The 23,639-nt window shown below is 41.9% G+C and overlaps 1 protein-coding gene across 9 annotated transcripts; it reads left to right on the top strand.

The window, feature by feature from the left end:
- The first annotated feature begins 1,182 nt into the window (after window positions 1–1,182).
- On the top strand, window positions 1,183–22,412 carry OTULINL (OTU deubiquitinase with linear linkage specificity like). Of its 9 annotated transcripts, XM_036406457.2 has the most exons (10): window positions 1,183–1,324; window positions 9,206–9,254; window positions 11,722–11,823; window positions 12,998–13,157; window positions 13,266–13,297; window positions 13,402–13,493; window positions 15,613–15,762; window positions 16,548–16,676; window positions 18,816–19,088; window positions 20,196–22,412. In XM_036406457.2, the coding sequence occupies exons 2-10, from the start codon at window positions 9,215–9,217 to the stop codon at window positions 20,373–20,375; spliced, it is 1,158 nt and encodes a 385-aa protein (XP_036262350.1). In that variant the 5' UTR covers window positions 1,183–1,324; window positions 9,206–9,214; the 3' UTR covers window positions 20,376–22,412. The 9 variants fall into 9 exon arrangements, with proteins under 9 accessions (XP_036262350.1, XP_036262353.1, XP_036262352.1 ...); XM_036406460.2 differs by lacking the exon at window positions 9,206–9,254 and having other exon boundaries at window positions 11,729–11,823; XM_036406459.2 differs by lacking the exon at window positions 9,206–9,254.
- The last annotated feature ends 1,227 nt before the right edge of the window (window positions 22,413–23,639 follow it).

The following is a 23,639-nucleotide window of genomic DNA, read 5'->3' as shown; positions in this document are numbered from 1 at the left end:
GCACAGAGGTGGAACTTAGGAAATTTTTTTCAAATGGATTTTTTGATGGAGCAGCACACAGTGCTACTTACACAACGGACAGCTTTAGGCCTCTTAAATCAACTGTTTACTTTTGCTATTTTTAGCTGGGTTTTAAGCCTAGTTTTTCTTTTACTTGGATAAATGTGGCTATGACATTCTGCAAGTGCAACTAAGTGAATGCTTGGCACACCAATATTTAGCAGGTTTTGCCTATTTTGTTCCTTGCCCAGATTGTTTCTCTCTCCATCTCAGTTAATCTGATATACATGCCAGGCAATATAAATCTCTTCAGTGTTTCATGAAAAGTCTTGATCTTCAACCATACCATCTTGTGGTATTTTAGGGGGAAAAAACCAAACAAAATCCAATAACAGAAGACTGTGTAAGTTTGTCTTGGCTCTGTAGGGGAGTAAACTGTTTGTAACTCTGTAAAAGATTTAAGTCTTTGTTGGGACCATCACAATTCCTTTCTGTTTATCCTGCAAAGTCCTTAACGAGATGGAAGAATACTATTCTTTAATGTGTAACCAGAAAAGAAAGTATACCAGTCTATGCAAATTCTCTACATACCTCTGTGAGAAATGACACATAAAAGTCTATTATAAGGGAAGGTACTTGGCAAAGGGGAATTTCTTTTTGGATGAATGCACACTGTCTTGTTAAAGAGTGAGTTGGTGAGGAAATCAACATTTAATGGCAGGGAAAAACCAAAAAACAACCAATAATTTCAAAGTTATTAAGTTGTGGTTACATTTAATGGCTATATTTCAAAGAGATGATGATGGTGTTGGTCTCCATTCAGGGAGCTGGAATCCCTAGCACCGTTTCAGGCAACCCCATCCCTGGAAGAGTTCAGTGCCAGGCTGCATGGGGCTTTCAGCAACCGGGTCTAGTGGGAATCGTCCCTGCCCATGGCAGAGGGTTGGAACTAGATGATCTTTAGGGCCCCTTCCAGGCCAAACCATGGCATGATCCCATGCTGCTACAAAATGTAAAAGAGCATGGTGTGACACCCGAGCACAAACTGTACCTCACTGCCGGAGGAGCGGCAAGAGTTGCTGTGGAAATGGAGAACTCCGCTGGGAGGCGGGCCGAGAGACGGTGACAGGGGTTATCCCTCCTTCCCGGCTCCCGGGCACGGCCGGGTGGGATCGGGAGCGGGGCGTCCCCGCGGGATCCCCGCCCCGGGCGGTGCCGGCGCTGCCTTTGTTGCCGGCTGGGATCCCGGGAAGACGGGAGGTGCCGGCGCTGCCTTTGTAGCCGGCTGGGATCCCGGGGAGGCAGGACGAGAGCGGCCGAGCGGGTGAGGCGCGGCGGGGCTGGTGGGCGGGCTCGGGGGGCCCCCGGAGTCGCGACGAGGGTTTGCCTTTATTTGCCGTTTCTTTATTTTTTCCCCCGCTTTATTTTCCACTTGACTCTTTGGGGGCCGTTTTCTAGGAGGGGCGGTAGCCGGAAAGCTGCTCCTAGGACCATCCCGGCAGGACCGCCCGGCTGTGCCCCCGCCCGTGTGTGGCCGGGGGCTGCGGGCGTGAGGGGAAATGCCGGCAGCGCCACGGGGCTGAGCTGCCCTGGGAACTGCTGCGTCCTGAGGGCGGAATTAGCGCCGGCATGCGTGGGGATCGGGCTTGTAAAACAGCAGCCCGCTTTCAGCTCGGGCGTTCGGCCGGGCTTTGGGTCTTTGCTTCGGGGGCGGTAATTTTTTTTTTTTGTTTTTTTCTTTTCCTTACTATGTGCAGTGTGAATCTACGCGTTGCAGACTGGTTTGTATTCCCGTCAGAAAGGTGAAGGTCTAGGAAAAAGGGGCTCATAAATGCAGGTGTGTGTGATTCAGGAGGACCCAGGACGGGGCCGGCTGCAGGTGGTTCTCGGTGTCAGGAATCCTGAACATGATCCAGGTGTGCCCAGGTGGCCAAGAAAGCCAAGGGCATCCCGATCTGTATCAGCAACAGTGCGGCCAGCAGGAGCAGGGCAGTGATTGTCCAACTGTGCTCAGCACTGCTGAGGGCACAGCTCAAATCCAGTTCTGGGTCCTTCTCCACAGTAAAGACACTGAGGGGCTGGAGCATGTCCAGAGAAGGAAGGGCAGCTGTGGTTGTGAAGGGTCTGCAGCGCAAGTCCCGTGGGGAGCAGCAGGGGGAACTGGAGCCTGGAGAAAAGAAGGGTCAGGGTTGACATTTTTGCTCTCTACAACTACCTAAAGGAGGTTGTAGCCAGGTTAGGGGTCAGTCTATTCTCTCAAGTAACAAGTCATACCAGGAGAGATTTAGATTAGATACCAGGGAAATTTCTTTGCTGAAATGGCGTTCAGGCATGAGAATAGGCTGCCCAGGGAAGTGGTTGAGTCACCGTCCCTGGAGATATTTATTAGACATGTGGATGTGGCACTTGGGGACATGGTTAGTGATGGGCTTGGTAGTGCGGGATTAACAATTAGACTTGATTTTTAAAAATTTTTTTCAACCTAAATGATCCTGTGATCTATTATGTCACTGAGAAGTGATTGTTCAGACTGAGGATCCTGTGCCCTACCAACTTGCTTTTCTGCTGAACATTCTGTGGTACGTTTCTGCTTTGATGGTTACTCATCCCGTTCTCATTTTGCACTGCCTTTCTTACTAAACCAGCTTGTTTTCTCTTTGGAGGAGCTGTACAAATTGCATGCAGCTCATACTTTCATTTTTGCAGTGGAGAAAGAGCCAGATTTCTGTGGTATTTAGTGGGTGAGTTGAAGCTAGCGCGGTGCTACCTGCTCCATTGCTAATTCGTGCAAGTACCGTTATTCCCACTTCCGTCCTCTGGCCCACTCCAGTTTCAGCAAGTGGTGAAACAAAGAGGCAAAATATGTGAAACAGGAAGTAATGAAAGGCTAAGAAAGCTTTTGTAGTCACTGAAACGTGCTTCTTTAAGAATTTCATTTCTTTGCTAGTGGACAGATAATTTGATTAGAAACTGAGGGGGGGGTCTCCTGGTGGTAGGAAGAAAAGATGCCATTTTCCTATCTCTATAAAACACTACCAGGTGAAGGGTGTTAGAATTGATTTTGGAGGGGAGAAGCAGCATGAAAATGCTTGTCAGCACTTAAATCTAAGTGCTTTTATGGATAAGTATCTGCATTTGGGAGTTTAAAAAAAAATTTGTAGTTCTGAGATTTTTTGCCATTTCTGGATATAAGAGTTTTTTGACTTTAACTGTTTGGAATGTGTTAAAGTGAAAAAAACACCACCACCTGCCTAGGTGGTATTCATTTCCCATTCAGCATCAAGACTTTCTGTCCACCTGTTTCTTAGATACAGTTTCCAGTTGAATCTTCACATTTTATCTACCAAGGATCAGACAACAAACGTGAAAGGGTTTTCCAGAAATGTATGCAGTTTTTCTTCAGCTTAATGTATGAAACTGTTTGATCTTGCATGACTACCCAGGCAAATGAGTTTGAGATTGCAGAAATACTTCTGCTGAACCTCCTGACCCCACACAGCTGAACTGTGGGAGTCACGGTGCCAGACTGTCCTAGGAGAGATGATTATGGTTATAATTTACTTGCTTTAAAAACACAGGGAATAACCAGTGCTCAGGAGTCATAAGGTAATATAATTACACTGCTTTCATTACACTTGCATAACTAAATTTGGGTGTGATTAGAATGGCATAAGGTTTACCTTAAGGAACTTCTTAATCTCCTCTTGTTTTAGGCTGTGAAATTATTTTTTTAAATTACCTTTGGGCTGCCTAAGTCAGACTGCCATCAAGTGCCATTAGAATATGACTTCTAAAAGAGTTGTAGTACTCTTAAAGTGAAACACTAATCTGAGTTGCTGTCTGACATCTGGCCCTGAGTCACTTCAGGATCTGCTTTGATGGAATTTGGGGAGGCCTGGTGAGCACAGGGCATCCTTTCCTCACTCCTGGGCTGATGCAGCTGGCCTGGTGCCAGCGTGTAGCAGCAAAAGGGAGCTCTGCCCATGTGCTCCACTGCTGGCATTCCCAGCATAGCAGATGCCAGTTCCTCAGTGCATGGTTGCAGTGCTCTGGATCAGACAACAATGCTGTACCTTTCAGAAAGACAGAGAAACAGCTACTTGTTAATGAAAAGGTCAGAGTTTCATGGTAGAAAACAGGAGTTCCATTTCTTCAGCCACAGCAATGTAAAAGCAGTCACTGGCTGTTTTAAGAGGGCTGTTTGTTGCTAGGAATCTTGCACCAATTCTGAGGTGTTTGAGTTTGGTTTGTATATTACAAAATTTGGTTTGATGAAAAGTTTGATTTTTTTTCCCATGAACAATGTAACTCATGATTGGACTATCTGTTGCTTGATAACATAAAAGCATAACAAAAAAACCATAAGAGTTGTGTCCCTGCATAAATGAGGACATAAAGGGAATAAGGGGACTACTGTCCACTTCTTGAGAGGGCTCCAGTGAAGGCAAACATTGTAAAATACTTCAAAACTTCTACAGCTTTCTTCATTAATTTTCTGAGAAATTTTGAAGTCAGCATCTTTTGGTTTCTTTTCAGCTTTACGCTGTGCTTGTACCTTCTTCCTGTTTTTTCACTGCTCTGCACACTATGCATTTTTGGCATCTTCCAGATCTGAGTGCTTGGGATTTCTCTGTAACCTATGGGGACATGCTGGAAGCTCCTGACAGAGAGAGGAAGTGTGTGTCTCTGGCTCCAGTCCCCATGTCACCAGTGAGGACAGATGTCACTATGTACCTGTGCAGAGGGATGTGTCGAGCAGGGCAGCTTGTACTGCCCACACTTATCTTTCAACAGACATTTTTCTGAGGAGAATGCTGCAGGCTGAGCAGTAGACATGTGATGTCTTACTTGAGCCCTCTTCTGTGATGGTGGAGGGTTAAAGGTGTGGCAAGATGTGGCTGTATATGCTCTGATCCTTTTGCTAGTTCTTCTTCAGCAGGACCCCATCTCAGGTGCCTTGTCCATACATAATACATTGCTGAGGTTTTCCACATATTTGAAGTGTTCAGCATTCATGTTTCCAGGGTAGTCACATTGGGTAAATGATGCTATGAATGTGAGAAATGTGTACCTTAGCATAAAACTAGTGCCTTGATACGATGTGGTGTCCCTGAGGCTTTGACCATCATCAAGTCTGCCCTTGTATCTGTGCAGCAAAGCAGCATCAAGGCAAGGTGCTTGGCACTGCCTGAAGGTCAGATGCCACCAGGAAACCACAGAATGGTTTGGGCTGGAATGGACCTTGCAGTCCATCTGGTTCCATCCCCCTGCCATGCACAGGGACACCTTTCACTAGACCAGGTTGCTCAGAACTCCATCCAACCTGGCCTTAAACGCTTTACGGTGTGGGACATCCACAGCTTCTTTGGGCAGCCTGTCCCAGTGCCTCACCAGCCTCAGAGTGAAGAGTCTACCTAATATCTAAGCTAAGCACACCCTCTTTCAATCTAAAGCCGTTGCCCCTTGCTATGTTACTAAACTGCTTTGTAAAAAGTCCATCTCCCTCTTTCCTGTCGGCCCCTTTACGTACTGGAAGGTGCTATAAGGTCTTCTAGGAGCCTTCCAGGCTGAACAACCTCAGCTCTTTTAGTCTGTTCCCATAAGAGAGGTGCTTCATCCCCCTGATCATCTTCACGGCCTCCTCCATGGACCTCGCACCATTAGGTTCACATCCTTCCAATTCCAGGGGTCCCAGAGCTGGATGCAGTACTCCAGGTGTGGTCTCAACACAGTGGAGGGCAGAATCACCTCCCTTGAATGGTCAGCAAGGTTTTAATTGCCAAGTTTGTGCAAAATCAGGCTTTTGCAAACCTAAATACTTGTTTCAGGTCTATCTGTATGACAAAAGAGAAGCCCTACCTGCTTTTCCCAGTTTTGCTTTGAGCACAGCACCACACCAGGGGCTTGTCTGTGAGCAGCTTGGAGATATGTTTATTATCCTTCAATTGAGGTTTCATTTTGGGTCATTTCCTGCACATGAATTTCAGCTGTGACCTTCTTGCCAGAGGCCAAGGCCTTAAAAATAGAGGTTTTCATATAAATGAAGAACTTTAAAAATTATACTGGTGGGCTCCATGACAGAAACTATCCAGGACCCTGTATTTCATTTTCTTACTTTACAAGTGAAAGTAAGTCATGCCTCTGCCAAGGGCCAGCCCCTCAAAAAGAGCTCAATATCCAAGGTCACACTTAACTGTATTTTACAGGAGTGCATGATTAGTATTTTATTTAGTCCTTGCCACGTAGCTGTCTGGCTTTTAGGCAGTTTGAGCAAGTGCAGAGGTGTCACGGAGCTGTGGTCTATTGATCCCTGTGACTGGTGTCTGCGTGCTTCACTTGAAAGTTCTCTTGCATCCAAATGTCTGTAAAAATACCAACTGTGCATTAGCAGTGACAATAATGACAGTGATATTATTATGCATGATAATACTAATAATAATGTGCTTTTACAAGTAGAAAGCTCTTGCACAGAGAGCTTTCTGAGCTCTTGGATCACATTTTTATGAAATATTTCTGTTAGCTATGACTTTGGTATTACACTGAGCAATAACTTAAATTTCAGTGACTATCTTGATGCAGTCAATTTTACCTTTCAGTATGCTTTTTTTGTGTAATATTTTGGGCCAGAAGTGCCTGGTAATGCACTCTCCCAAAAAGTCAGAGAACTCCTGTGTGGTCAGCTAATTAAAATATGCCAGTTTGGCAGTGCTGCCCTTGAGATGATGAAGAGAGAGCAGGCTTTAAACACTCCAGCTACTTCCATACAAGTACCATGAGCTCTGCAGAATAAAGCTGAAGTTTTGGCTTTTGTCAGACTGGATACTGAGAGGCAGAGGGGAAGAGATGCAAGACCAATTTCTGCCATTTGCATTCAGAGTGATGGCTTTGATATTTTGCTTTCTTTGGCCTTGCTTTGTGCTTCTAATTGATCTTGAAAAGAGGGAAGACACAAGTAAAACACTGCTGGAATAACCTCTGCACATACCTGCTGAGGAAGCACAGGCTTTGTGATCCGGTGCACCACCAGGAGATAGGAATAATTTGTGATTATTAATCATAAATTATATGTAATTACTAATCCACGTGAAAAATGCACAGCTCTGCACCGTCTGCACACAGAATTGGGTACACTCAGGAGAGGGCCATGCTCTGAAGACAGACACAAAATCTTTGTGGGTGCAGCAGTCAGACCCAGTACAGAGATGGGAATGCTGAGCAACATGGATGTAGTTTGGTGAGATGGGGCTGGCTTTCTCCTTGGACAGTAAACAAGCTCAGAAGAGTTGATTTTTTTGTTTGTCATGGGTTACTTGATCCTGCTGTTTTCCTGGATATCAGCTGGGATAACTTTTTATCAACAGATAAATTAAAATTCCTTGGAGTGCCCTGCATTGTGTGCTTACAAAGCATCCAGGCAGAGCCAGGGGCACTTCCTGCACTGGGAAACCCCAGGAGTGGGGCAGCTGCCACTGGACCTCTGCCTGGAGAGACCAGGAGGAATGCTGGCTGTGGTATCCCCAGCCACCTAAGGATTGTGCATCCTTGGAGGGTGGGGTGGTTGGTGCAAGTCTTGTGCTGTCTAGCAAACAAGATTTAAAAATCAGGAGAAAAATGACTGTTATTGATAAGAAAGACTTCTTTTTTCCCCCTAACAAGGTTTCAGTTTTCTAGGCATATTAACATTAAAAAATATGCATTTGTACTTAGGATGCTCAGGAGGAAAGTATTTCCTTTATTCTGATATTCCTTCATTCTATTGCCTTGATAGTTTGGATTCAGCATGGCAAAAAAAAAAAAAAAAAAGAAAAGAAAAGTATTTTGAGAATTGTGAAACAACCATGAGTGGCATTAGGGGTGACTCAACATGCAACTCTGCAGCAGGCAGAATAGGAATTCTTAGAGTGGGCTTCTTTCAAATAATAGATTTAGTGCATTTATGTAAGTTCTGTTTGAAGTGTACAGGCATTAAATAGCAATTCTGAATGGGAACAGATTTTTTTCCACATTAAGAAAAAAACAGCAGATATTTCATAGGCTCCTTCTTTAAAAGGAGGTTATTTTATTTTTTATTTTTTTAATAGGAATAAGAGTTTTAGAGAGATACATGTTTTTGTAATGGCATGAAATGCTTTTCATGTGTTTCTCATCCAGTATTCTGGACTGCAAATTCTCAGAAGGCTTCTGTCATGCTTTTTCTTACTTAAATGGAAGTGGGGCTAAGCATTATTCATCTTGGATGAAGCACCCTGTGCCTTAAAAAGGAAGCTGAATTGTACAGGAAATGAAGAACTGAACTTTCCTTTTGTTCTCATAGGCATTTGTAGAGAGAAAATGGTATGTGCAGGCTAAGGCATGCATTAATATCTTGATTATATAGCTGAAATTGGTTTTGTAATTCTAGTTGGGTATATTTTAGGTGATCACCCAGTAGGTAAGAACACATTATGGCTGTTGCTGCACAGTAGCAATAAGTTGTGTCACAACTGGATAGATACATTAACTCCAGCAGTTCCTGTTGATGATCAGGGTGTCTGAAGAAGGCTGCCAGCTCTATATTCTCTATATTTTTCTGAAAAAAAAAAAAAAAAGACTGAGGGAGCTAAGAGGGCTCTTGGGAAAGCCCTATGCAGAAGATTTGTGTAAATAAAACCTTTCTTGCAACTGATGGGCCTCAGTGTTACCAAAACTATTCTCTTTTCTAGATAATTGTGTGATTCTACTTGTGGTTTGGGGCTGGCATTCTCATTTGTTTTTTGGTTTTTTTGATTAGAAGGTATCTGATCAGCAGACATGGTTGAACTTGTGATAAGTCATTGACGATTACAATCTTTGTCTGTAAATTATTTTCTTTTCCTTATTATATCAAGGAGAGATCCTCATCTTTCATGTTTGTTAGAGCACGTGAATGTTGCTTAACAAGATGACATTGCTTTATTCTGTAAAGGAAGGGGTTTGTAATGGAATAGTTACTGAATTAAGCAGTGCTTCTCACATATCTTGGTATGTGTTTGATCTGTTTTCAGTATTTTTTATTTTTTTTGTGTGGTGCTGATAATAAACTGGGAAATCAAAGAATTTGTAATCCCTTGGCACCACTTAAAAAGGCATATTTCTCTCTTCTAAACTCTAATGTGATGTAATCTTTTGTAGGTTTTGAATTTGTATAATTAATAACTTTTCTGTGTCTCCCTCTTGGTTCATTCAGTTGAGGTCTATGTACACATGTGTCTCATGCTTGAGCCTGCTCTATGAGGGTAAGTTTCTTTGTTTTCCCTTAAAAGAGGGACTTAGCCTTTTCTGTAACATACTTTGGTGCTGATGGTGTAAAATCTGAAAATCAGCAATGTGCAGCAACGTGAGAGAACTGCATGCACACCTTGAACACAGGCAGACTTGGGCCTCCCTGCCAAGCCTTACATGTCTCAGTTGAGGGTCTCCCTTCCTAGCTCTGCATCCATAGAGGAGGGAGAAGGAGTGGCTCAGGTGGGGCAGCAGAAGGGCTGGCACAGAGGCATCCCACATTCTGCCTCCCTCTTTGAATGAGGGTATACCTGCTTTTTGGGAACTGGGAACATAATTTTGTGTGATGGGAGTATGAAACCTGGCCACTTCATGGTGACAAGTGCTATGTCCTGCTTTCAGTACCAAAAAGAAATCATTCTGTCAGGTTTTAATTTGGGAAGATGCTCTGCTATCTTTTTGATGGCCTTGTTAATGGTCTGGAGAAAAAGAGTAAAGGGTGATTGCACCATCAGCCATGCTGGGATATTCAGTAATGCATACAGTGCTGCCTGCTTGTTCCCAAGCTGATCTCTGACATTTTGCATTTCATCAATTATGCATAATTAAGGAGGCCACCTCCAAAACAGTTGTGAGGGAGTCACATGTGAAGCAAATCCTATAGAGACTCTTCCTGAGTTACTTGAGAATGAAACAGATGCTTCTTACTCATCTTTTTTTCTTTGGCCTTTTTTGTTGTTTTTTTCCTTCTGCTTGTCTCTACTGCTGACTTTGCAGGGGGTAAAAGCTTAAGGCTTGGCACTAGCAGGAAGCTGATGTGGCACGAAAAGAAAACATGGTGAACTACTTGCTCTGTAAGATAAACACTGCTATCAGCTCCTGATCAACTCCAGCACTGTTCAGCCTCTGTTCTTCCAAATTTCTGCATGGCAGAAGAGTCAGGCCTCCCTGTCATGCTGACACTCGCAGTCAGTCTTCAAGAAGATGAAAGCCCAGCAGCTGGTCACAGCACCAACTGCTCCTGTCACTGCCTCCTGAGGAGCAGGATGAATTGTTCCCGTATCCCAGGGAATGGATTTCATTTAAAAATCTGTGGGTTTATTTTACTCCCCCCACTAATGTGTTATTAATTTAATTGCTCATTGGTTTCTGAAGACTTCTGAAAGGTGCAGGGAGGGGGGTGGCAAGATCTATTTTAAGCTGCTGCCTTCTTTAATTTATGCTTATGATGTATTTTTACCAGCAGCACTTTGTGATCCAACTGCTACTTCTAAATGTCATTTGCTTGAATAAAAAATGTAATTAATTTCTAAGTGTGACATAAGCACTGAAAGTATTAACTGAATCACAGAGTGCTGTTTAAACAGCAGCTTTCCCATGACAGGAGGGAAAGTTCATGAAGTCCAAGGTACGCTGCAATACAAGTGTAGCAAAAATACTCAAAATCACTTGTTTGCAGGTTTTTCCATTGTCCATTAGGCTTTCTTCTAGGGAAATACCCATGTTGAATAAAAATGGGCGAGCGTTATTTGGTTATCTCGTGTTCTCTGACACTGATTTGTGTTTCTGATGGAAACCAGTAACCCTGTGCTTCCCAGCACTCCTTGAAGAGCAGTTGCTCCATAGGCATTGAAAGAGAGATTGTTGAACTCCAGTAGCCTGAGGTTTTTTCAGGATTATTACCATCAAAAACTTTTTCAAAAGATTGCTTGATTCAGTTTAAAAACTGATGTGGAGCTGTCATCTTTCTGCCTGTTAAAAGGGATAAGGGAAGAAATTTTGCATTCACATGTATTACTTTGTTCTCCATAATGCAAAGTATGTAATTTTAACAGATGGAACAGCTCATGATTTTTTTATAGAGCCAGTTTGTTCAAAATCAAATGTGGGAGTGGACCGTACAGTCCTTTTACGTAATGAAATTAAAGTCTGCTGCAACTTTCCTTTGATACTGTATATTTAAACTGGTGTTAATTTCAATCATCATTGGTTTACATACAACAGTGTAAATCCAGAATACCCTGGGCTGATACTGATCCATGGGCTGAACAACTGCGAGCCATCAGGTTCCATTCTAGTGGGCAGAAGATTCAGTTATTCAAAGTCCACTGAGTTTTTTTTCCAATGCTGATGCCTTAATCTTAAAGAGGAGAGAGAAAAAATTGCAGTTGCTTGATTCTGCTGGGATTGTCATTTCTCTAGGTAGAAGTTTGTGTGCTTATTGAGAATGTGCCTACCAGTGTCCCTCAGGAGGAAGTGGGAGTGTGTTTATCTGTGCGTGTGAGCTGTAAGTGGGTGTGTCTGGTTTTTCTACGAAGTTTTCCATTTCCAAACCTTACAGCTGATCTTTTGTTGTCTGTTACTTGGCATCAGTAATAAACTGGAGTTTTCTGGAGCTTCAGAACTAGCACCCCAACCCCACCTCTGATTACTTAAAATTTATGGACAGCTTTTCATTTACAGCTCTTAACCTGCCTTTAGTTCACAGGAGAGAGACAACGTCTGTGTCTCACCACCAGATGACTGGCATACAAAATCTTGTAATAAAACTTCTTCAAACAACAGAATATTGGGAAAGGCCAAGTATCAGCGCTGCTCTGTGTATATATGTAACAGTGCTTGTAAAAATGAGTGCATCACTGTTTATCTTGTTGCTAAGGTTAGAATTGATACGTAACTCTTTGACTGGATTGTTGTCCACAGTGCATGGGCTTAATTTACTTGGAAAACTTAAGCCCGTCTTAAATTTCCTGTTAAAGCCAGGAGGGGCAGAAGTTCAGCTGACATAAAACTATGTGGAATGAGTAATCCCCTCTGTAGACTCCCTGGAGAAGGATCTTTTCAGCCTTCTCTGTGGATGCCTCTATAAAAAGTAGAATTCTTTTAAGGTTTTGTACTAAATCAATAAATAAGTTAATAGCAGAGCAGCTGTTCATCATGAGTTCTGGGAATTTCCTATATTCAAATTTCTTCCAGGGGACAAATTTCTTACTTAGGGAGCAGCTGCTGCCTTTGTCAACTGTTTGGTCTCCAGGCCCTCTTTCACTTGTAGGTCTTCTTATCAACAGTAGACAACCATAACCTTCCCTAACCTTGTCTGTAATGCCAGGGGAGCAACAGAATCTTGTCCTTGTTCATGTCTGTGAAGTAAGCATGAAGCCTCTCTGTGATGATCTCCTGAGCTTTCTACCAAATCCCTGGGGAGGATCTTTCTCTGGAGTTTTAAATTGACTTTAAACTTACCCAAATTGAGGCAGGAACATTCCTTTAATTCCCCAAGCAGTCATATGATGCTTAGTCAGCTAATATTGCCTTATATGGCCCATTTGTTGACTACAAGTAAGTCCTATGAACCTTTAAAGTCATGTATTTAAAGCCAAGACTGAGAGACAAAATAATGACAGTACAGGTCTCTAGATCAGCACATCCTGAAGTAAAAAAAAATAACAGTTTTGGGTTTTTTTTGTTATTGAGTAGTGTGTTTGATACCAGTCTTCCTGTGATTCCATTGTAACTATATATGTAGCCTTCACTGTGTGCAGGATATTGTGGAAATGTGAACTATGTGCCCCCAAGCCCTTAGAAACTTGAAAAACTTAAGTATTAAGTAAAATATATAAATCTTTTGCATGTCATGTTTTGTGTTTCATTTGAAGTGATGTCATGTTTGGATGATCTTTCTTTTTGCAAGAAAACAAACAGAAACAAGTACTTAAAAATAGTGATTTTTCCCTCTCTCTTTTCATCCCTGTTTTAGGAAGGCATGAGGTGTGGTCCTGGAAAACAGCCAGCAAGGAATCCCTGTGTCTCATGTGGCAAAAAGTGAAAGTGCAGCTAATGTTAAGCATGTCCTTCCTCACTGCTCTTTTTTGGTATTGTAGAAGGCTCTACAGCTTTTTAGCACAGCTGCTGAAACGGTAGGTTTTTATTATGCAGACTTTAATCTTCCACACTGTTGCTTATTTCAGTAAATACTGACCTTCAACACCTCCTCGTTGACGCCTGTTCCATCATTTGTGTTTCAGGTGGAGCAACTACCTTCAGAGGCAACTCATAAGTAAGCTTTTTGTTGTCACTCCACATTCATTAATGACCCTCACAACTTCCCTTTAGATGCAGAACAGCAGAACATAACTAATCTGTGAATCAATCTCAATTTAGGGAATCTCAGTGTGCTGCCAGAAGTTGATCTACTTGGTTATAGTGCAAGAGAATGGAAAGGAGAAACAAAGCAGGCCAAACAGATGAGGGAGGTAAGAATTAAATTTTAATCTCTGCACGAGGACAGGGGAGAACCAGCACCTGGGAAAGGAGTAGCACTCTCAGCACAAACAGCTGCAGCAGCCATGAATGCCTGCTGCACTGGCTAGTGAAATGAAAAGCAAAAGGGACAGCACAAACATAGGTCTAAATAAGGAATGCAGCAGTGCAGGTCAAAATGTAGATCAGGTTTTAGTCTTGTATTTATTCTAAATTCCCTCTTCTAGCACCAGCAACCTTGACAGGAAAAATCATCCCCAGTGCTAAAGCCCAAATAATGTGATCTTAGGCGCTGTTACTTGGCCAACCTTTGATTTAAGGTAAAAACTCTTACTCCAGGGAGGAAGGAAGCACCACATCCATTTCTCTTCCAAGCTCTGACGGTCCATGCTTGGCAGCCTTCCCCTCTCCAGCATCATCAGCTGCAGCTGGTGGCAGGCAGGGCAGGAGCTGGCATCTAACCTGTGCCAGCTTGGGTGCTGCCCAGCAGGCAGGGGGCTGGGGTGCTGGATGGTGGCTATCCCATGCCTTTGGGTACAGTCCCTCTGCTCCAGCTCTGCACCCCAGCCCAGGTGCTTCTGTGCCGGTGTCTTCTCTTCCCCTGCTCAGGGCGCTGCTGGCAAGACAGGCAGTTCAACTGCACTGGTGTATTTGCCAATAATACTCATGTATTGGCTTTTGGTCATGGTATCGGAATCTCAGAGCAAATGCATACCAAGAAGGACTCAAAGGGTGAAAAGAAGCTGGTAAGGATAAACAGTAGCATAAAGGCATTGTAGAAAAAAAAAAGACAGTTTTCAGAAATTGGAATTGCATTTAAGTGATGAACAGAGAAAAGATACAGTTTTGCCACAGTAAATGCAGGAACACAGCAGTGCCAAGAGTTCACAGAACAACACACAAGGGCAAAAACTATTTGGAGGAGCAAGTAACAAAAGATAGCAAAACTTCTAATAAATTTGCAAGCCCATACTGGGCAAAAAGCCTTTTAGAAAATCTATCAGCCTTCTGGATGACCAGGCCTGAAAAGGAGACTCCTGTGTATGGAGCAGTCAGTGGTTGCATCATGTAGAAGTTGCCATGGTAAGGAGCACGTTTTAGGATTAGGTCTTGTGAGATCCAGCATATCATGCTTGCTTGTTCCCAAAAGGAACAATCCCATGTTTGTCTTGTCTCTCCCCCTTTCTCTCCTTGTCCTAGCTAAGCAGTCCTTCTCCTCTTTTTAGCTGGCTCCTGTCCTCTTTTGGATGTGGTACACCTAGATGGTGAGCTGATAAGGGAGGTCATCTAGAAAGAGGCTTCTCTGAGGCCCTCAAGCTTGCTGAAGCAGCAGGAAACTCCCTCAGCAGAAAGAGTTTAATAGGCTTACTATCTCAGTAAGGGTAAGGGGAGAGAGTGCAGCTGAGAAGTGGTGGTGGGATGGAGTGAGGGAGTAACCAAGATAAACCAAGGATGAGGAATTGAGACCGTCCTGCTGCCCCCTTCAGGAGGCAAACTGGAAGTGATGGAGCAGCCTGTGGGACTTGTACAGTCCTCTCCCTCCAATTCTCTGCAAGTCTGTTGCTCAGAATTGTCTCAGCAAGGGCTCAGATGGCAGCCAGTGGTAATGCAGAGTGTGTAGCTGGACCAAGGGCCATCCACTTCAGCACAGAGCTGCCAGATCTGCCTCAGGTCAGTGTTGCATGATGGATTCAGGTCAATGTAAGGAGATGGTTTTTGCCAAAAGGAGTTTTCTCCATATACTCGTTCCTGTCCTGTTGCTGCTACATCTCACATGTCAGTGCAAATTGTTAAAATGGTTGAGGTTAAATCTGTGCTGATCTGCTCTAATTTGGTTGACCATGTGAGTGTTTACAGTAGCAACAGCGCAGAGATTTGAACGAGTTGCTGTGTTTGGAAGGAATGCAGAATCGCTCCTAATGGGCAGCAACATTCTAAGGTGTTTACAAAAACATGGTGTTTAACATTTCTGTGTATATAAATCTTAAAAATATACTCTCTTGTTCCCCTAGCTCCCTCTTATGAGTGGTTTGGAATTGGACTTCAAATAACATGGGTTTTTTTCCAAGGTTTAATATTTTTTATTGCTAATTTTTCTTGGTCTGTTTCTAGGCATATGAAGAATTGTTTAGGAGCTGTCATATCAAATACCTGAGACAAGTCAGGAGGGACAACTACAGTGTAATAAGAGCGGTGCTTTTTCAGATATTCAGCCAAGGCGTTCCTTTTCCTTCGTGGATGAAGGAAAGAGATATATTGAAGGTAAAATACATTTCCTAAATTAACACATTTTAGCTATCCATGCACAGCAGAAGGAAGCTGTGTTCAATGTGAAAAGTGGTATGCTGGCTGTCAAAGTGGAGAATCATTACCAGAATTCAAAGAGAAGTTTTTCAAACCCATTGAACTACATTTAATTGCAAAAACTCCCTGATCTAAATATACCAATGTGAACATGAGTCTAAATGATGTTAAAAAAAAAAAAAAGTAAAAGTGGATGGATGAATGTTACTGCTACCCTGCTACATGTCACTCCCTTAACACAAGTTATTTGCATCCTCCCCATCCACATCCATGCAAAGTTCAGTGGCTCACTTGGGAGCTGCTGTGTTGCTGGAGTAGCAGGTAGGTATCCTGCCCTGAGCTCCAGGAGCTTTATCAGGAGATAGTAACAGGGAGGTGAGATCTATAGCTTTTGCCTGTAGAGATGTGTGCGCAGATTGGAAGATGTCTGTATTCCTAAATGCCTCACTGAATTTGGAAGTATCCAGCTTTTCCAGAGTGTGGGTTATATATTTTGCTCAAAGCATATTTTCATCTTTTTTTTTTTTTTGGCTGGCCCTGTTTTAAAAGTTTCTTAAGGACTTGGCAGTTAAGTGGATCTTCTTTTGTAGCATTTGAATTGTAAAGTCCATTTATTTTGTTGTTTGAATTGAACAAACAGCTGATAGAACCACATCGTAAATTGTATGTAGACAAGTTTATATAACCTTATACTCTGCTTCTTGTTATGGTTATGAGTAGCTTGCCTTTTGTTTTTTTCCCAGCTCCCTGAAAAGCTTTTGTATTCTCAAGGTTGTAACTGGATTCAGCAATACAGTTTTGGGCCAGAAAGATACACAGGTCCCAATGCCTTTGGGAAGCTGCGCAAATGTATGGAGGCCTTAAAGACAAACGTGAGTATCTAGGAAATGGTTGGGAGGGATAAAAGCCTTGAGAAATGGGTCCAGACAGAATTAAGGAACTTCTCCTGGTTACATATTTGTGGAGTAGCCAGCCTCCCTCCCAGGTTCACACTGCTGAGTTGCTGGGAAGGCCATCACCTCTCCTGCAGGGGAATCCAGGTTTTGGTGATTCACTAGGCCAGGTACTCAGGAGTTCTCTGCAAGTTAGGGAGGCCACCATCCCCACAGCTAGTCCTTGCCATCAAGTGGTCCTGAAGTATCTCATCATTTTGATTAAAAGTAAACATGGTATATGAGATGCTTCTAGATTCCCTCTCCAGCTGGAAAGGAGCAAACAAACAGTGCATTTTCTCCTAAAATGATTGTATTTTCTTTGCTTCTATCCCCATTAAATGTTTTAATTATCCATTTTTGCTATAACTTCTCTCTGTAAGCTTGCACTTGATTGCAAAGACCTGTCAGCCTCACTGCCCCGTCTGCTTAGCATTGCCAGATTGCCATCATCCCCAACCCAGGACTATAATTTTTATTTAATGTAAGAATTATAATATAGTGTTCTTATTTAATATAATTAATATTTAAAATGTGGGGAGATTTAGTAGCCCCAAAGCTTTCTGAAAGAGAGATAAAGAGTTGGCCTGTGAAGACCTTGCACATTTCTTGAGTTTCTCTGGGTTTTCTGAGCATCTGCAGTGATAGTAGTTGTTAATTTAAAGAAAAAAAAAAAACAAAACAAAACCCCAAACAGACTCATTTAAGCTCTAGAAACAAAGCATGAGAAAGAAAAAGAGGGGATTAAGATAGATTATTTGGTCCCTTGCCTGCACCCTTGCTGTGCCAAATGACAGCTGCATCTTCTTGAGATGGGCCTGGTAGTTGTTATGTGCAGTTTCCATTTTGTTCTGGTTGCTCTTTGCATTTCCCAGTGTTGGGTTATTTGGCTTTCATTTTTAGCTTGTTGTAGTTCTTTTAGCTGATGTTAGTGCATGAAGCATTTAATCTGCATTTTTAAGAAAAAAGTTTCAAGTTAAAAGAATGAATAAATCCCTTACAATTAACAAATTGTTTCAAAGCAACTCTGTGATGACTTATGCTATTACTGGCCATGAGGTATAGCTCCCAGCTTCGTTTTTTTTTTTTCAGTAAAGATGGTGTTTGGCCAGTGAGATGGATTTTTGCCTATTTTTACTAACATGGGTCTTTGCTGTCTTTCCCACCTCCATCATCATAGAATCATTTAGTTTGGAAAAGACCTTTAAGATCATTAAGTCCAACCATTAACCCAGCACTGAACCGTGTCTACAAGTGCTACATTTATACTTTTGAATACCTCCAGGGACAGTGACTCAACCACTTCCCTGGACTGCCTGTTCCAATGCTTGACAACACTTTTGATGAAGAATTTTCTCCTAATGTCCAATCAAAATCTCCCCTGGCAAAACTTCAAGTCTTTTCCTCTTGTTCTATGACATGTTAGCTGGGAGAAAAGACCAACCCCTCACCTGGCTACACCTTCCTTTTAGGTAGTTGTAGAGTGTGATAAGATTTCCCCTTCAGCCTTGTTTTCTCCAGGCTAAACACCCCCAGCTCCCTCAGCTGCTCCTCATCAGACTTGTGCTCCAGACCCTTCACCAGCTCCACTGCCCTTCTCTGGACATACTCCAGCACCTCAATGTCCTTCTCATAGAGAGGGACAAAAAGTGAGCACAGGATTTGAGGTGTGCCCTCACCCCCCTCCCCTGAGTGTGGGGGGACAATCACTGCCCTGCTCCTGCTGGCCACACTATTGCTGGTACAGACAAGGATGCCCGTGGCCTTCTTGGGCACCTGGCACTCCCACTTTTCCACTCTTTTCCTCTGAGCCACTTTCCAGCCACTCTGCCCCCAGCCTGTAGCACAGCCTGGGGTTGTTGTCACCCAGGCAGGGCCCAGCACTTGGCCTTGTTGTACCTCAAACCATTGGCCTTGATCAGACTGGGGGCTGCTGCCTGCAAATGCTGTTGTGCCTGGGCTCTGTCAATTAATAGCTGCTTTACTCTTAGACCAGCTTTTGTTCCTGTTTTGCAATCTTTTGTGTTAAATAGAATTCTTAATAATTTTGCTAATATTCTTCTTCTGTGTGCTTTCCAGTGGGCTGAAATAAGTGCTACAAGAGATCATGAAGAAAGAGGAAGCATGTGTAATACACTATTTTCTGATGAAAGCAAGGAATACAAACTTTATGAGGCCATAAAATTCATCATGCTCTATGAAGTTGTCGAAGCCTATGAGCAGATAAAGAGCAGGGACAAACCCGTACACAACCTTTTTAGCCTTCTCTTTGCTCGTGACTCTTCGTCTGACCCTCTGAGTTTCATGATGAATCATCTGAACTCCATAGGTGACTCTATTTGCTTAGACCAGGTGAGGATATAGATGAAAAATCACAAAACTTACTCCATCTTTGTAGTGATTAGGTGATTATATTCTACATCATCCCTGATAGCTGGCCCATTTTTTTTCTTTGATATGTGGGGAAGTGGACTGAGGATAACCATTTATCTTCCAGGAAAAAAAAAAACCTGCAGTAAGAGTGCACCAAAAATAAATGCTACTGGTTATCAATAGGACATAGTTTAGAACAATAATAACTTTGATATGTAAAATAGTTTTAGATGATGCTGTTTTGACCAGTTGTTTTGCTTTTCCTATCTGTTCCACTATGCCAAATCCTGTAGCATCACTCTTTTCTTCCCACCCTTTGGTTCTCATGAGATCTAATGTCTATTGAGAGTAGGTAATAAGACCTCTGCTAATCACCTCTATATGTTAATGTTTTTGTTTCCTGTTTTATAATTAATGAGAAGTTCAGTGCTGACATATAAACTCTGCACTGCCACTCTGCAAATGGTTTCACTTTCCGATGGCTGAAATTATTTTTTACAATCAGTTTCAGTTATCAAGTCAATTGTTACGTGATGCAGTCAGATTTAGGAGCAGTTTGATTATAACTGGACAAAGTTCTGCTCTTTCTGGCTATGCCCAAGGATATGAACTTTTCCCAAACCTTTTTTTTTCCTGATTAGGCAATCCATTGCAAGAAGTATCAATGAAGATGCCAGTTCTCCAGTTTCAGATATGTGAAGTACCAAGAAACTTTTTGCTTTCACAGTAATGTTTTCCATATGTAGCAAGTGATCACAAGGTGGCAGGCTTCCCATTTTTTCAGGGTGTATCAGTGTTGGTAACAGCTATTCCCTTCTTGCTCTCCAGTCAGCTGTGTGAGCTGGCTTGGGAACAGGTTTTGTATGGTGTCAGGCAGAGGACGAATGTTTCTACATGCAAAAGAGAAGTGGAAGGGCTGTTGGGAATGCCCTCAAGCTTTTAATGTTTTGACTCCACTAGGAAAAGGGCCCTTTTTATTCCTTGTCTACTGTTTTGATGCTAAATGACTTGCCTTAACTTGCATTATCTTCAGCTTAGTTTTTGAAGCCTAGAAATAAATGTCTTACAGATTTCTTTCATTTTTAGGTTGACCTGTTTCTTCTTGGATACTTACTTGAAGTAAAGATACGAGTTTACAGACTGCATAGGTTTAATACAGAGGAATTTCAAGTAAAGTATCCAGATGAATACCGAAGGGAATGGAATGAGATTTCTCTTCTGACTGAGGATGACCACTACTATCACATCCCCCTTTTCAGAACGTGAAGGACCAGTGAAGTTGTTTTTTTTCCTTTGTATAGTATAGTGAATGACCAGTTCCAGTGAATTAGGTTTCTAATCAGCAGCAGTAAAATCTTAAGAATGCTCATTAATGATTACAAAATGGTTTATGGGTTTATTGTGTAAACATTTTGCTTTCCCATTGCAGCTCAGTTCACCATCAGTCAGCCATAAAAACCATAAAATATATATATTGCTATATTGTCTGGGGCAAAAAAATGTGATGTTTGAGGACTGTCAGACAAAAAAAATTGGACTGCCTGACAACAAAGGCAAAGGTTATGCTGGGTTTTCCATTGCTAGCCTAAGGGTTTACTCTGACATCCATGGATGGGTTAAACTCAAGTGCCTAAAGCAGTGACTGCCTTTCCCTACTCCTGACTGTCTCTAGCTGGGTAGGATGACTCACAGAGGAGGGAAATCCCAGGATCCCACAGTTTATATTCCATGCTATTTAGCTTGCATTGGATGGGAGGAGATAAACTGGGGTCTCTGCATGGCTGCTTGAAATCCACTTGGCTTCCCTTGTTGCTGGAGCACCTCTCTCCAGGGATGGGCACAGCAAGCAGCAGCAGGTTGCTCTTAAGTTCAGACATGGGAAACAGAGCTGTCTGCACCCAGTGGTGCTCCCTGAAGGGGAAGAAGTGTTACACAAGGGGAAGAATCAGCACCTAGGAATACTGTGCCAGATGAATGGAAGATGTTCTGTGTAAGTGAGTAAAGTACATTGCTTTCTCCAAGGTAAAAAGGGCAGCGTTAATAGGTAACACCCTACAGAGCCACAGCCAGTGGCTCTGTATGGCTTTGGTCAACTTGTAAATCCTTTAGGGGCTGATTTCTATCAGCCCCTAAGACATTACCTGCCACAATTTCCTTTGCAATTCATCTGAGAAAGCTGTGCATGGAATACAAGTCAAAACACTGCGTTTTCAGAAAATATTATTTTTTAATGCATTATATGAATTCAGCAGTGTTGCATATATGTTTTATCCGCTGATTATGTATTAATCTCCTTGCCTAAGATTGATATATTTAATTTAGACCTCTGTGTTTGAAGAAGTCTGTCCAGGACGAGTAAATGAGATTTAACCTCCTACATGGAACATTTTGCTCAGTTCTGTTTTCTAAAAGAATCAATGTGTTTTGATTATTTCAAAATAAGGGTCTTTAACTTGAAGAAGTATTAGATCTCACAAAATATTTGTGAAAAGCTTACAATGCCACAGGCTAATGGTTATATTGAAGAGGGTGGGATTTATTAAGAAACAAAGCCTCTCCTTTCCTTATCCTAGAGATATAGAGGGACAGGAAGATTTGTTTTATTAAATCTGCAGGATAAAATGCAAGCCCATAGCAGAAATGGGAACAGGGCCTGCAGGAGCCAAAGCAGCTGCATGAAGTATCTTCATGGTAATGCTTGGAGTCAGTGGAGTGTGCTCAGTTCCTTTGTGTAAAGAAAAGCTATTATGCTCCTTTTATTTGTGTGTATGTGTATATATTTATATTTATAAATACAAACACCTGAGTTCTCTATTGTAGCTATTTTGTTTTCTGAAAGTTTGAGTTCAGTTTTGTTAAATGATTTGTAGATTTTAATTAAGAAGGCTTTATAGCTGTAATAACTTCATCTCATCAAAACCTGCATAGCAAGTACTTTTATTTATTAAAAGAAAGTTTTCTCACTGAATGAAATAATTTTCTTATTTTAGATTTTGTTCTGCTCTGCATGGGGAAAAGTTATAATACTTAAGTGTAGAGTATTATTATCTATTTTGCATCAACAGTAACATTGACAGTTATCAATAAACTTGTCTATGTTTTATTCTTGTTTTGGAACAAACAGACATACCATAAATAAGTATGTATTTTTGTAGTGGGCTTTTTAATGATTTGCATATTATTTGTGTTTAGGAATACAAAAGTGCTCCGTCTGAAAGTGCTAACTTGTGAAAATGTACATTTTTGTGATCTTGAGCATATTAATAGCAGGGAATTAATAAAAATCTAAAACAGACAGTGGAATTTACCTCTCCAGTTTGGATGTTTGCATCTGAACCAGGTCACCTGAGCCGGGGCTCTCTGCCTTGTCAGTGGAAGTTAGGGGCACATGGACAGCCAGAGGGGTGGGTCTCTAGAAGGGACTGGTTCTCTTCACTGACTGTAGTGGGAGCTGGCAGTGATCAGCATAAATCTCTCTGCTCTAGATATCTGAAGTTAGGTGAGATTAATGTTGTCCCAAGAATCCGGAAAGGACATACAGAAGTAGATCTGCTGGCTTATCAGGTGTCAGAGGTGCCAGCCAAATCATGCCAGGAACAGAAATGGGAGGTGAAAATAGAGGAGCTTCAGGTGAGGATAATCACAAATCTTAGAGATAAATGCAGAGAGGCTCATAAGAAACACTGAGACAGGTTTGGGGCTGCACTGAGTTTTAACCATATATATATATATACACACACACACATATATATTTGTATATAAGAAAAATCCATAAGAAAAAAAATCATCGTCAGTACAGTGCATCTGAAACAAACTGGTACCTATGTAAGTGACAGGTGCTGCAGGATATTTTCCAGTCAGTGGCAGAGACAAATTTTCTGTTCAAATCCAGAAGTAGACAGTCATTACGAATATTTTTAAGAACAGTGTTGTAGACAGCTAAAGTCAGGATGCACTTCTTATTTACTATTTTTAGTTTAGCAAGAAGAAGAAACCATACTGAAGCCTCAGCACTGCATTTGGATTTTCCCCCAAATTTGAAAATGTGTGTTAAGAGTTAAACAGAGCAGCTGAAGAGAAGTGTATCTTTTATTGTATTGGGATAAAAAAGTCTTGCAGTTTGAATGTCATCTTTTTAAAAAACTTCATCTCAAAAAATGTATGAACCACATCCAATATTTCATTTTAACTCCAAAAGAAAGACTGTCAGTCCTCATTCTTCAGCTCTAACACTGAAATTGCTTCTTGTCTAGTTTGTGGCCACTAAGTTGAAGCTAATTAAAAATTGCTCAGTGTGGTTTTTTTGCTGCCAACTTCACCTGCTTAGGCTCAGGATGTTGAACTCAATGTCTAGGAAATAGTTTTCAAAATAGTTTTAAACTTGTGTAAAGCACAGATTTAAGGCATATGTATGTTTTCAAAATAGTCCAATTGACCAGAAGAAAAATTTGTCCAGTCAAAGCATAGAAAAGACATAGCTTTCCTTTTTTTTTTCCCTGGGATTTGGACATCACTGTTTCTTTACATTTC

Source organism: Molothrus ater, chromosome 1, assembly GCF_012460135.2.
Source record: "Molothrus ater isolate BHLD 08-10-18 breed brown headed cowbird chromosome 1, BPBGC_Mater_1.1, whole genome shotgun sequence".
Taxonomy (NCBI): domain Eukaryota; kingdom Metazoa; phylum Chordata; class Aves; order Passeriformes; family Icteridae; genus Molothrus; species Molothrus ater.
This window is presented reverse-complemented; position numbering and strand designations above follow the sequence as displayed.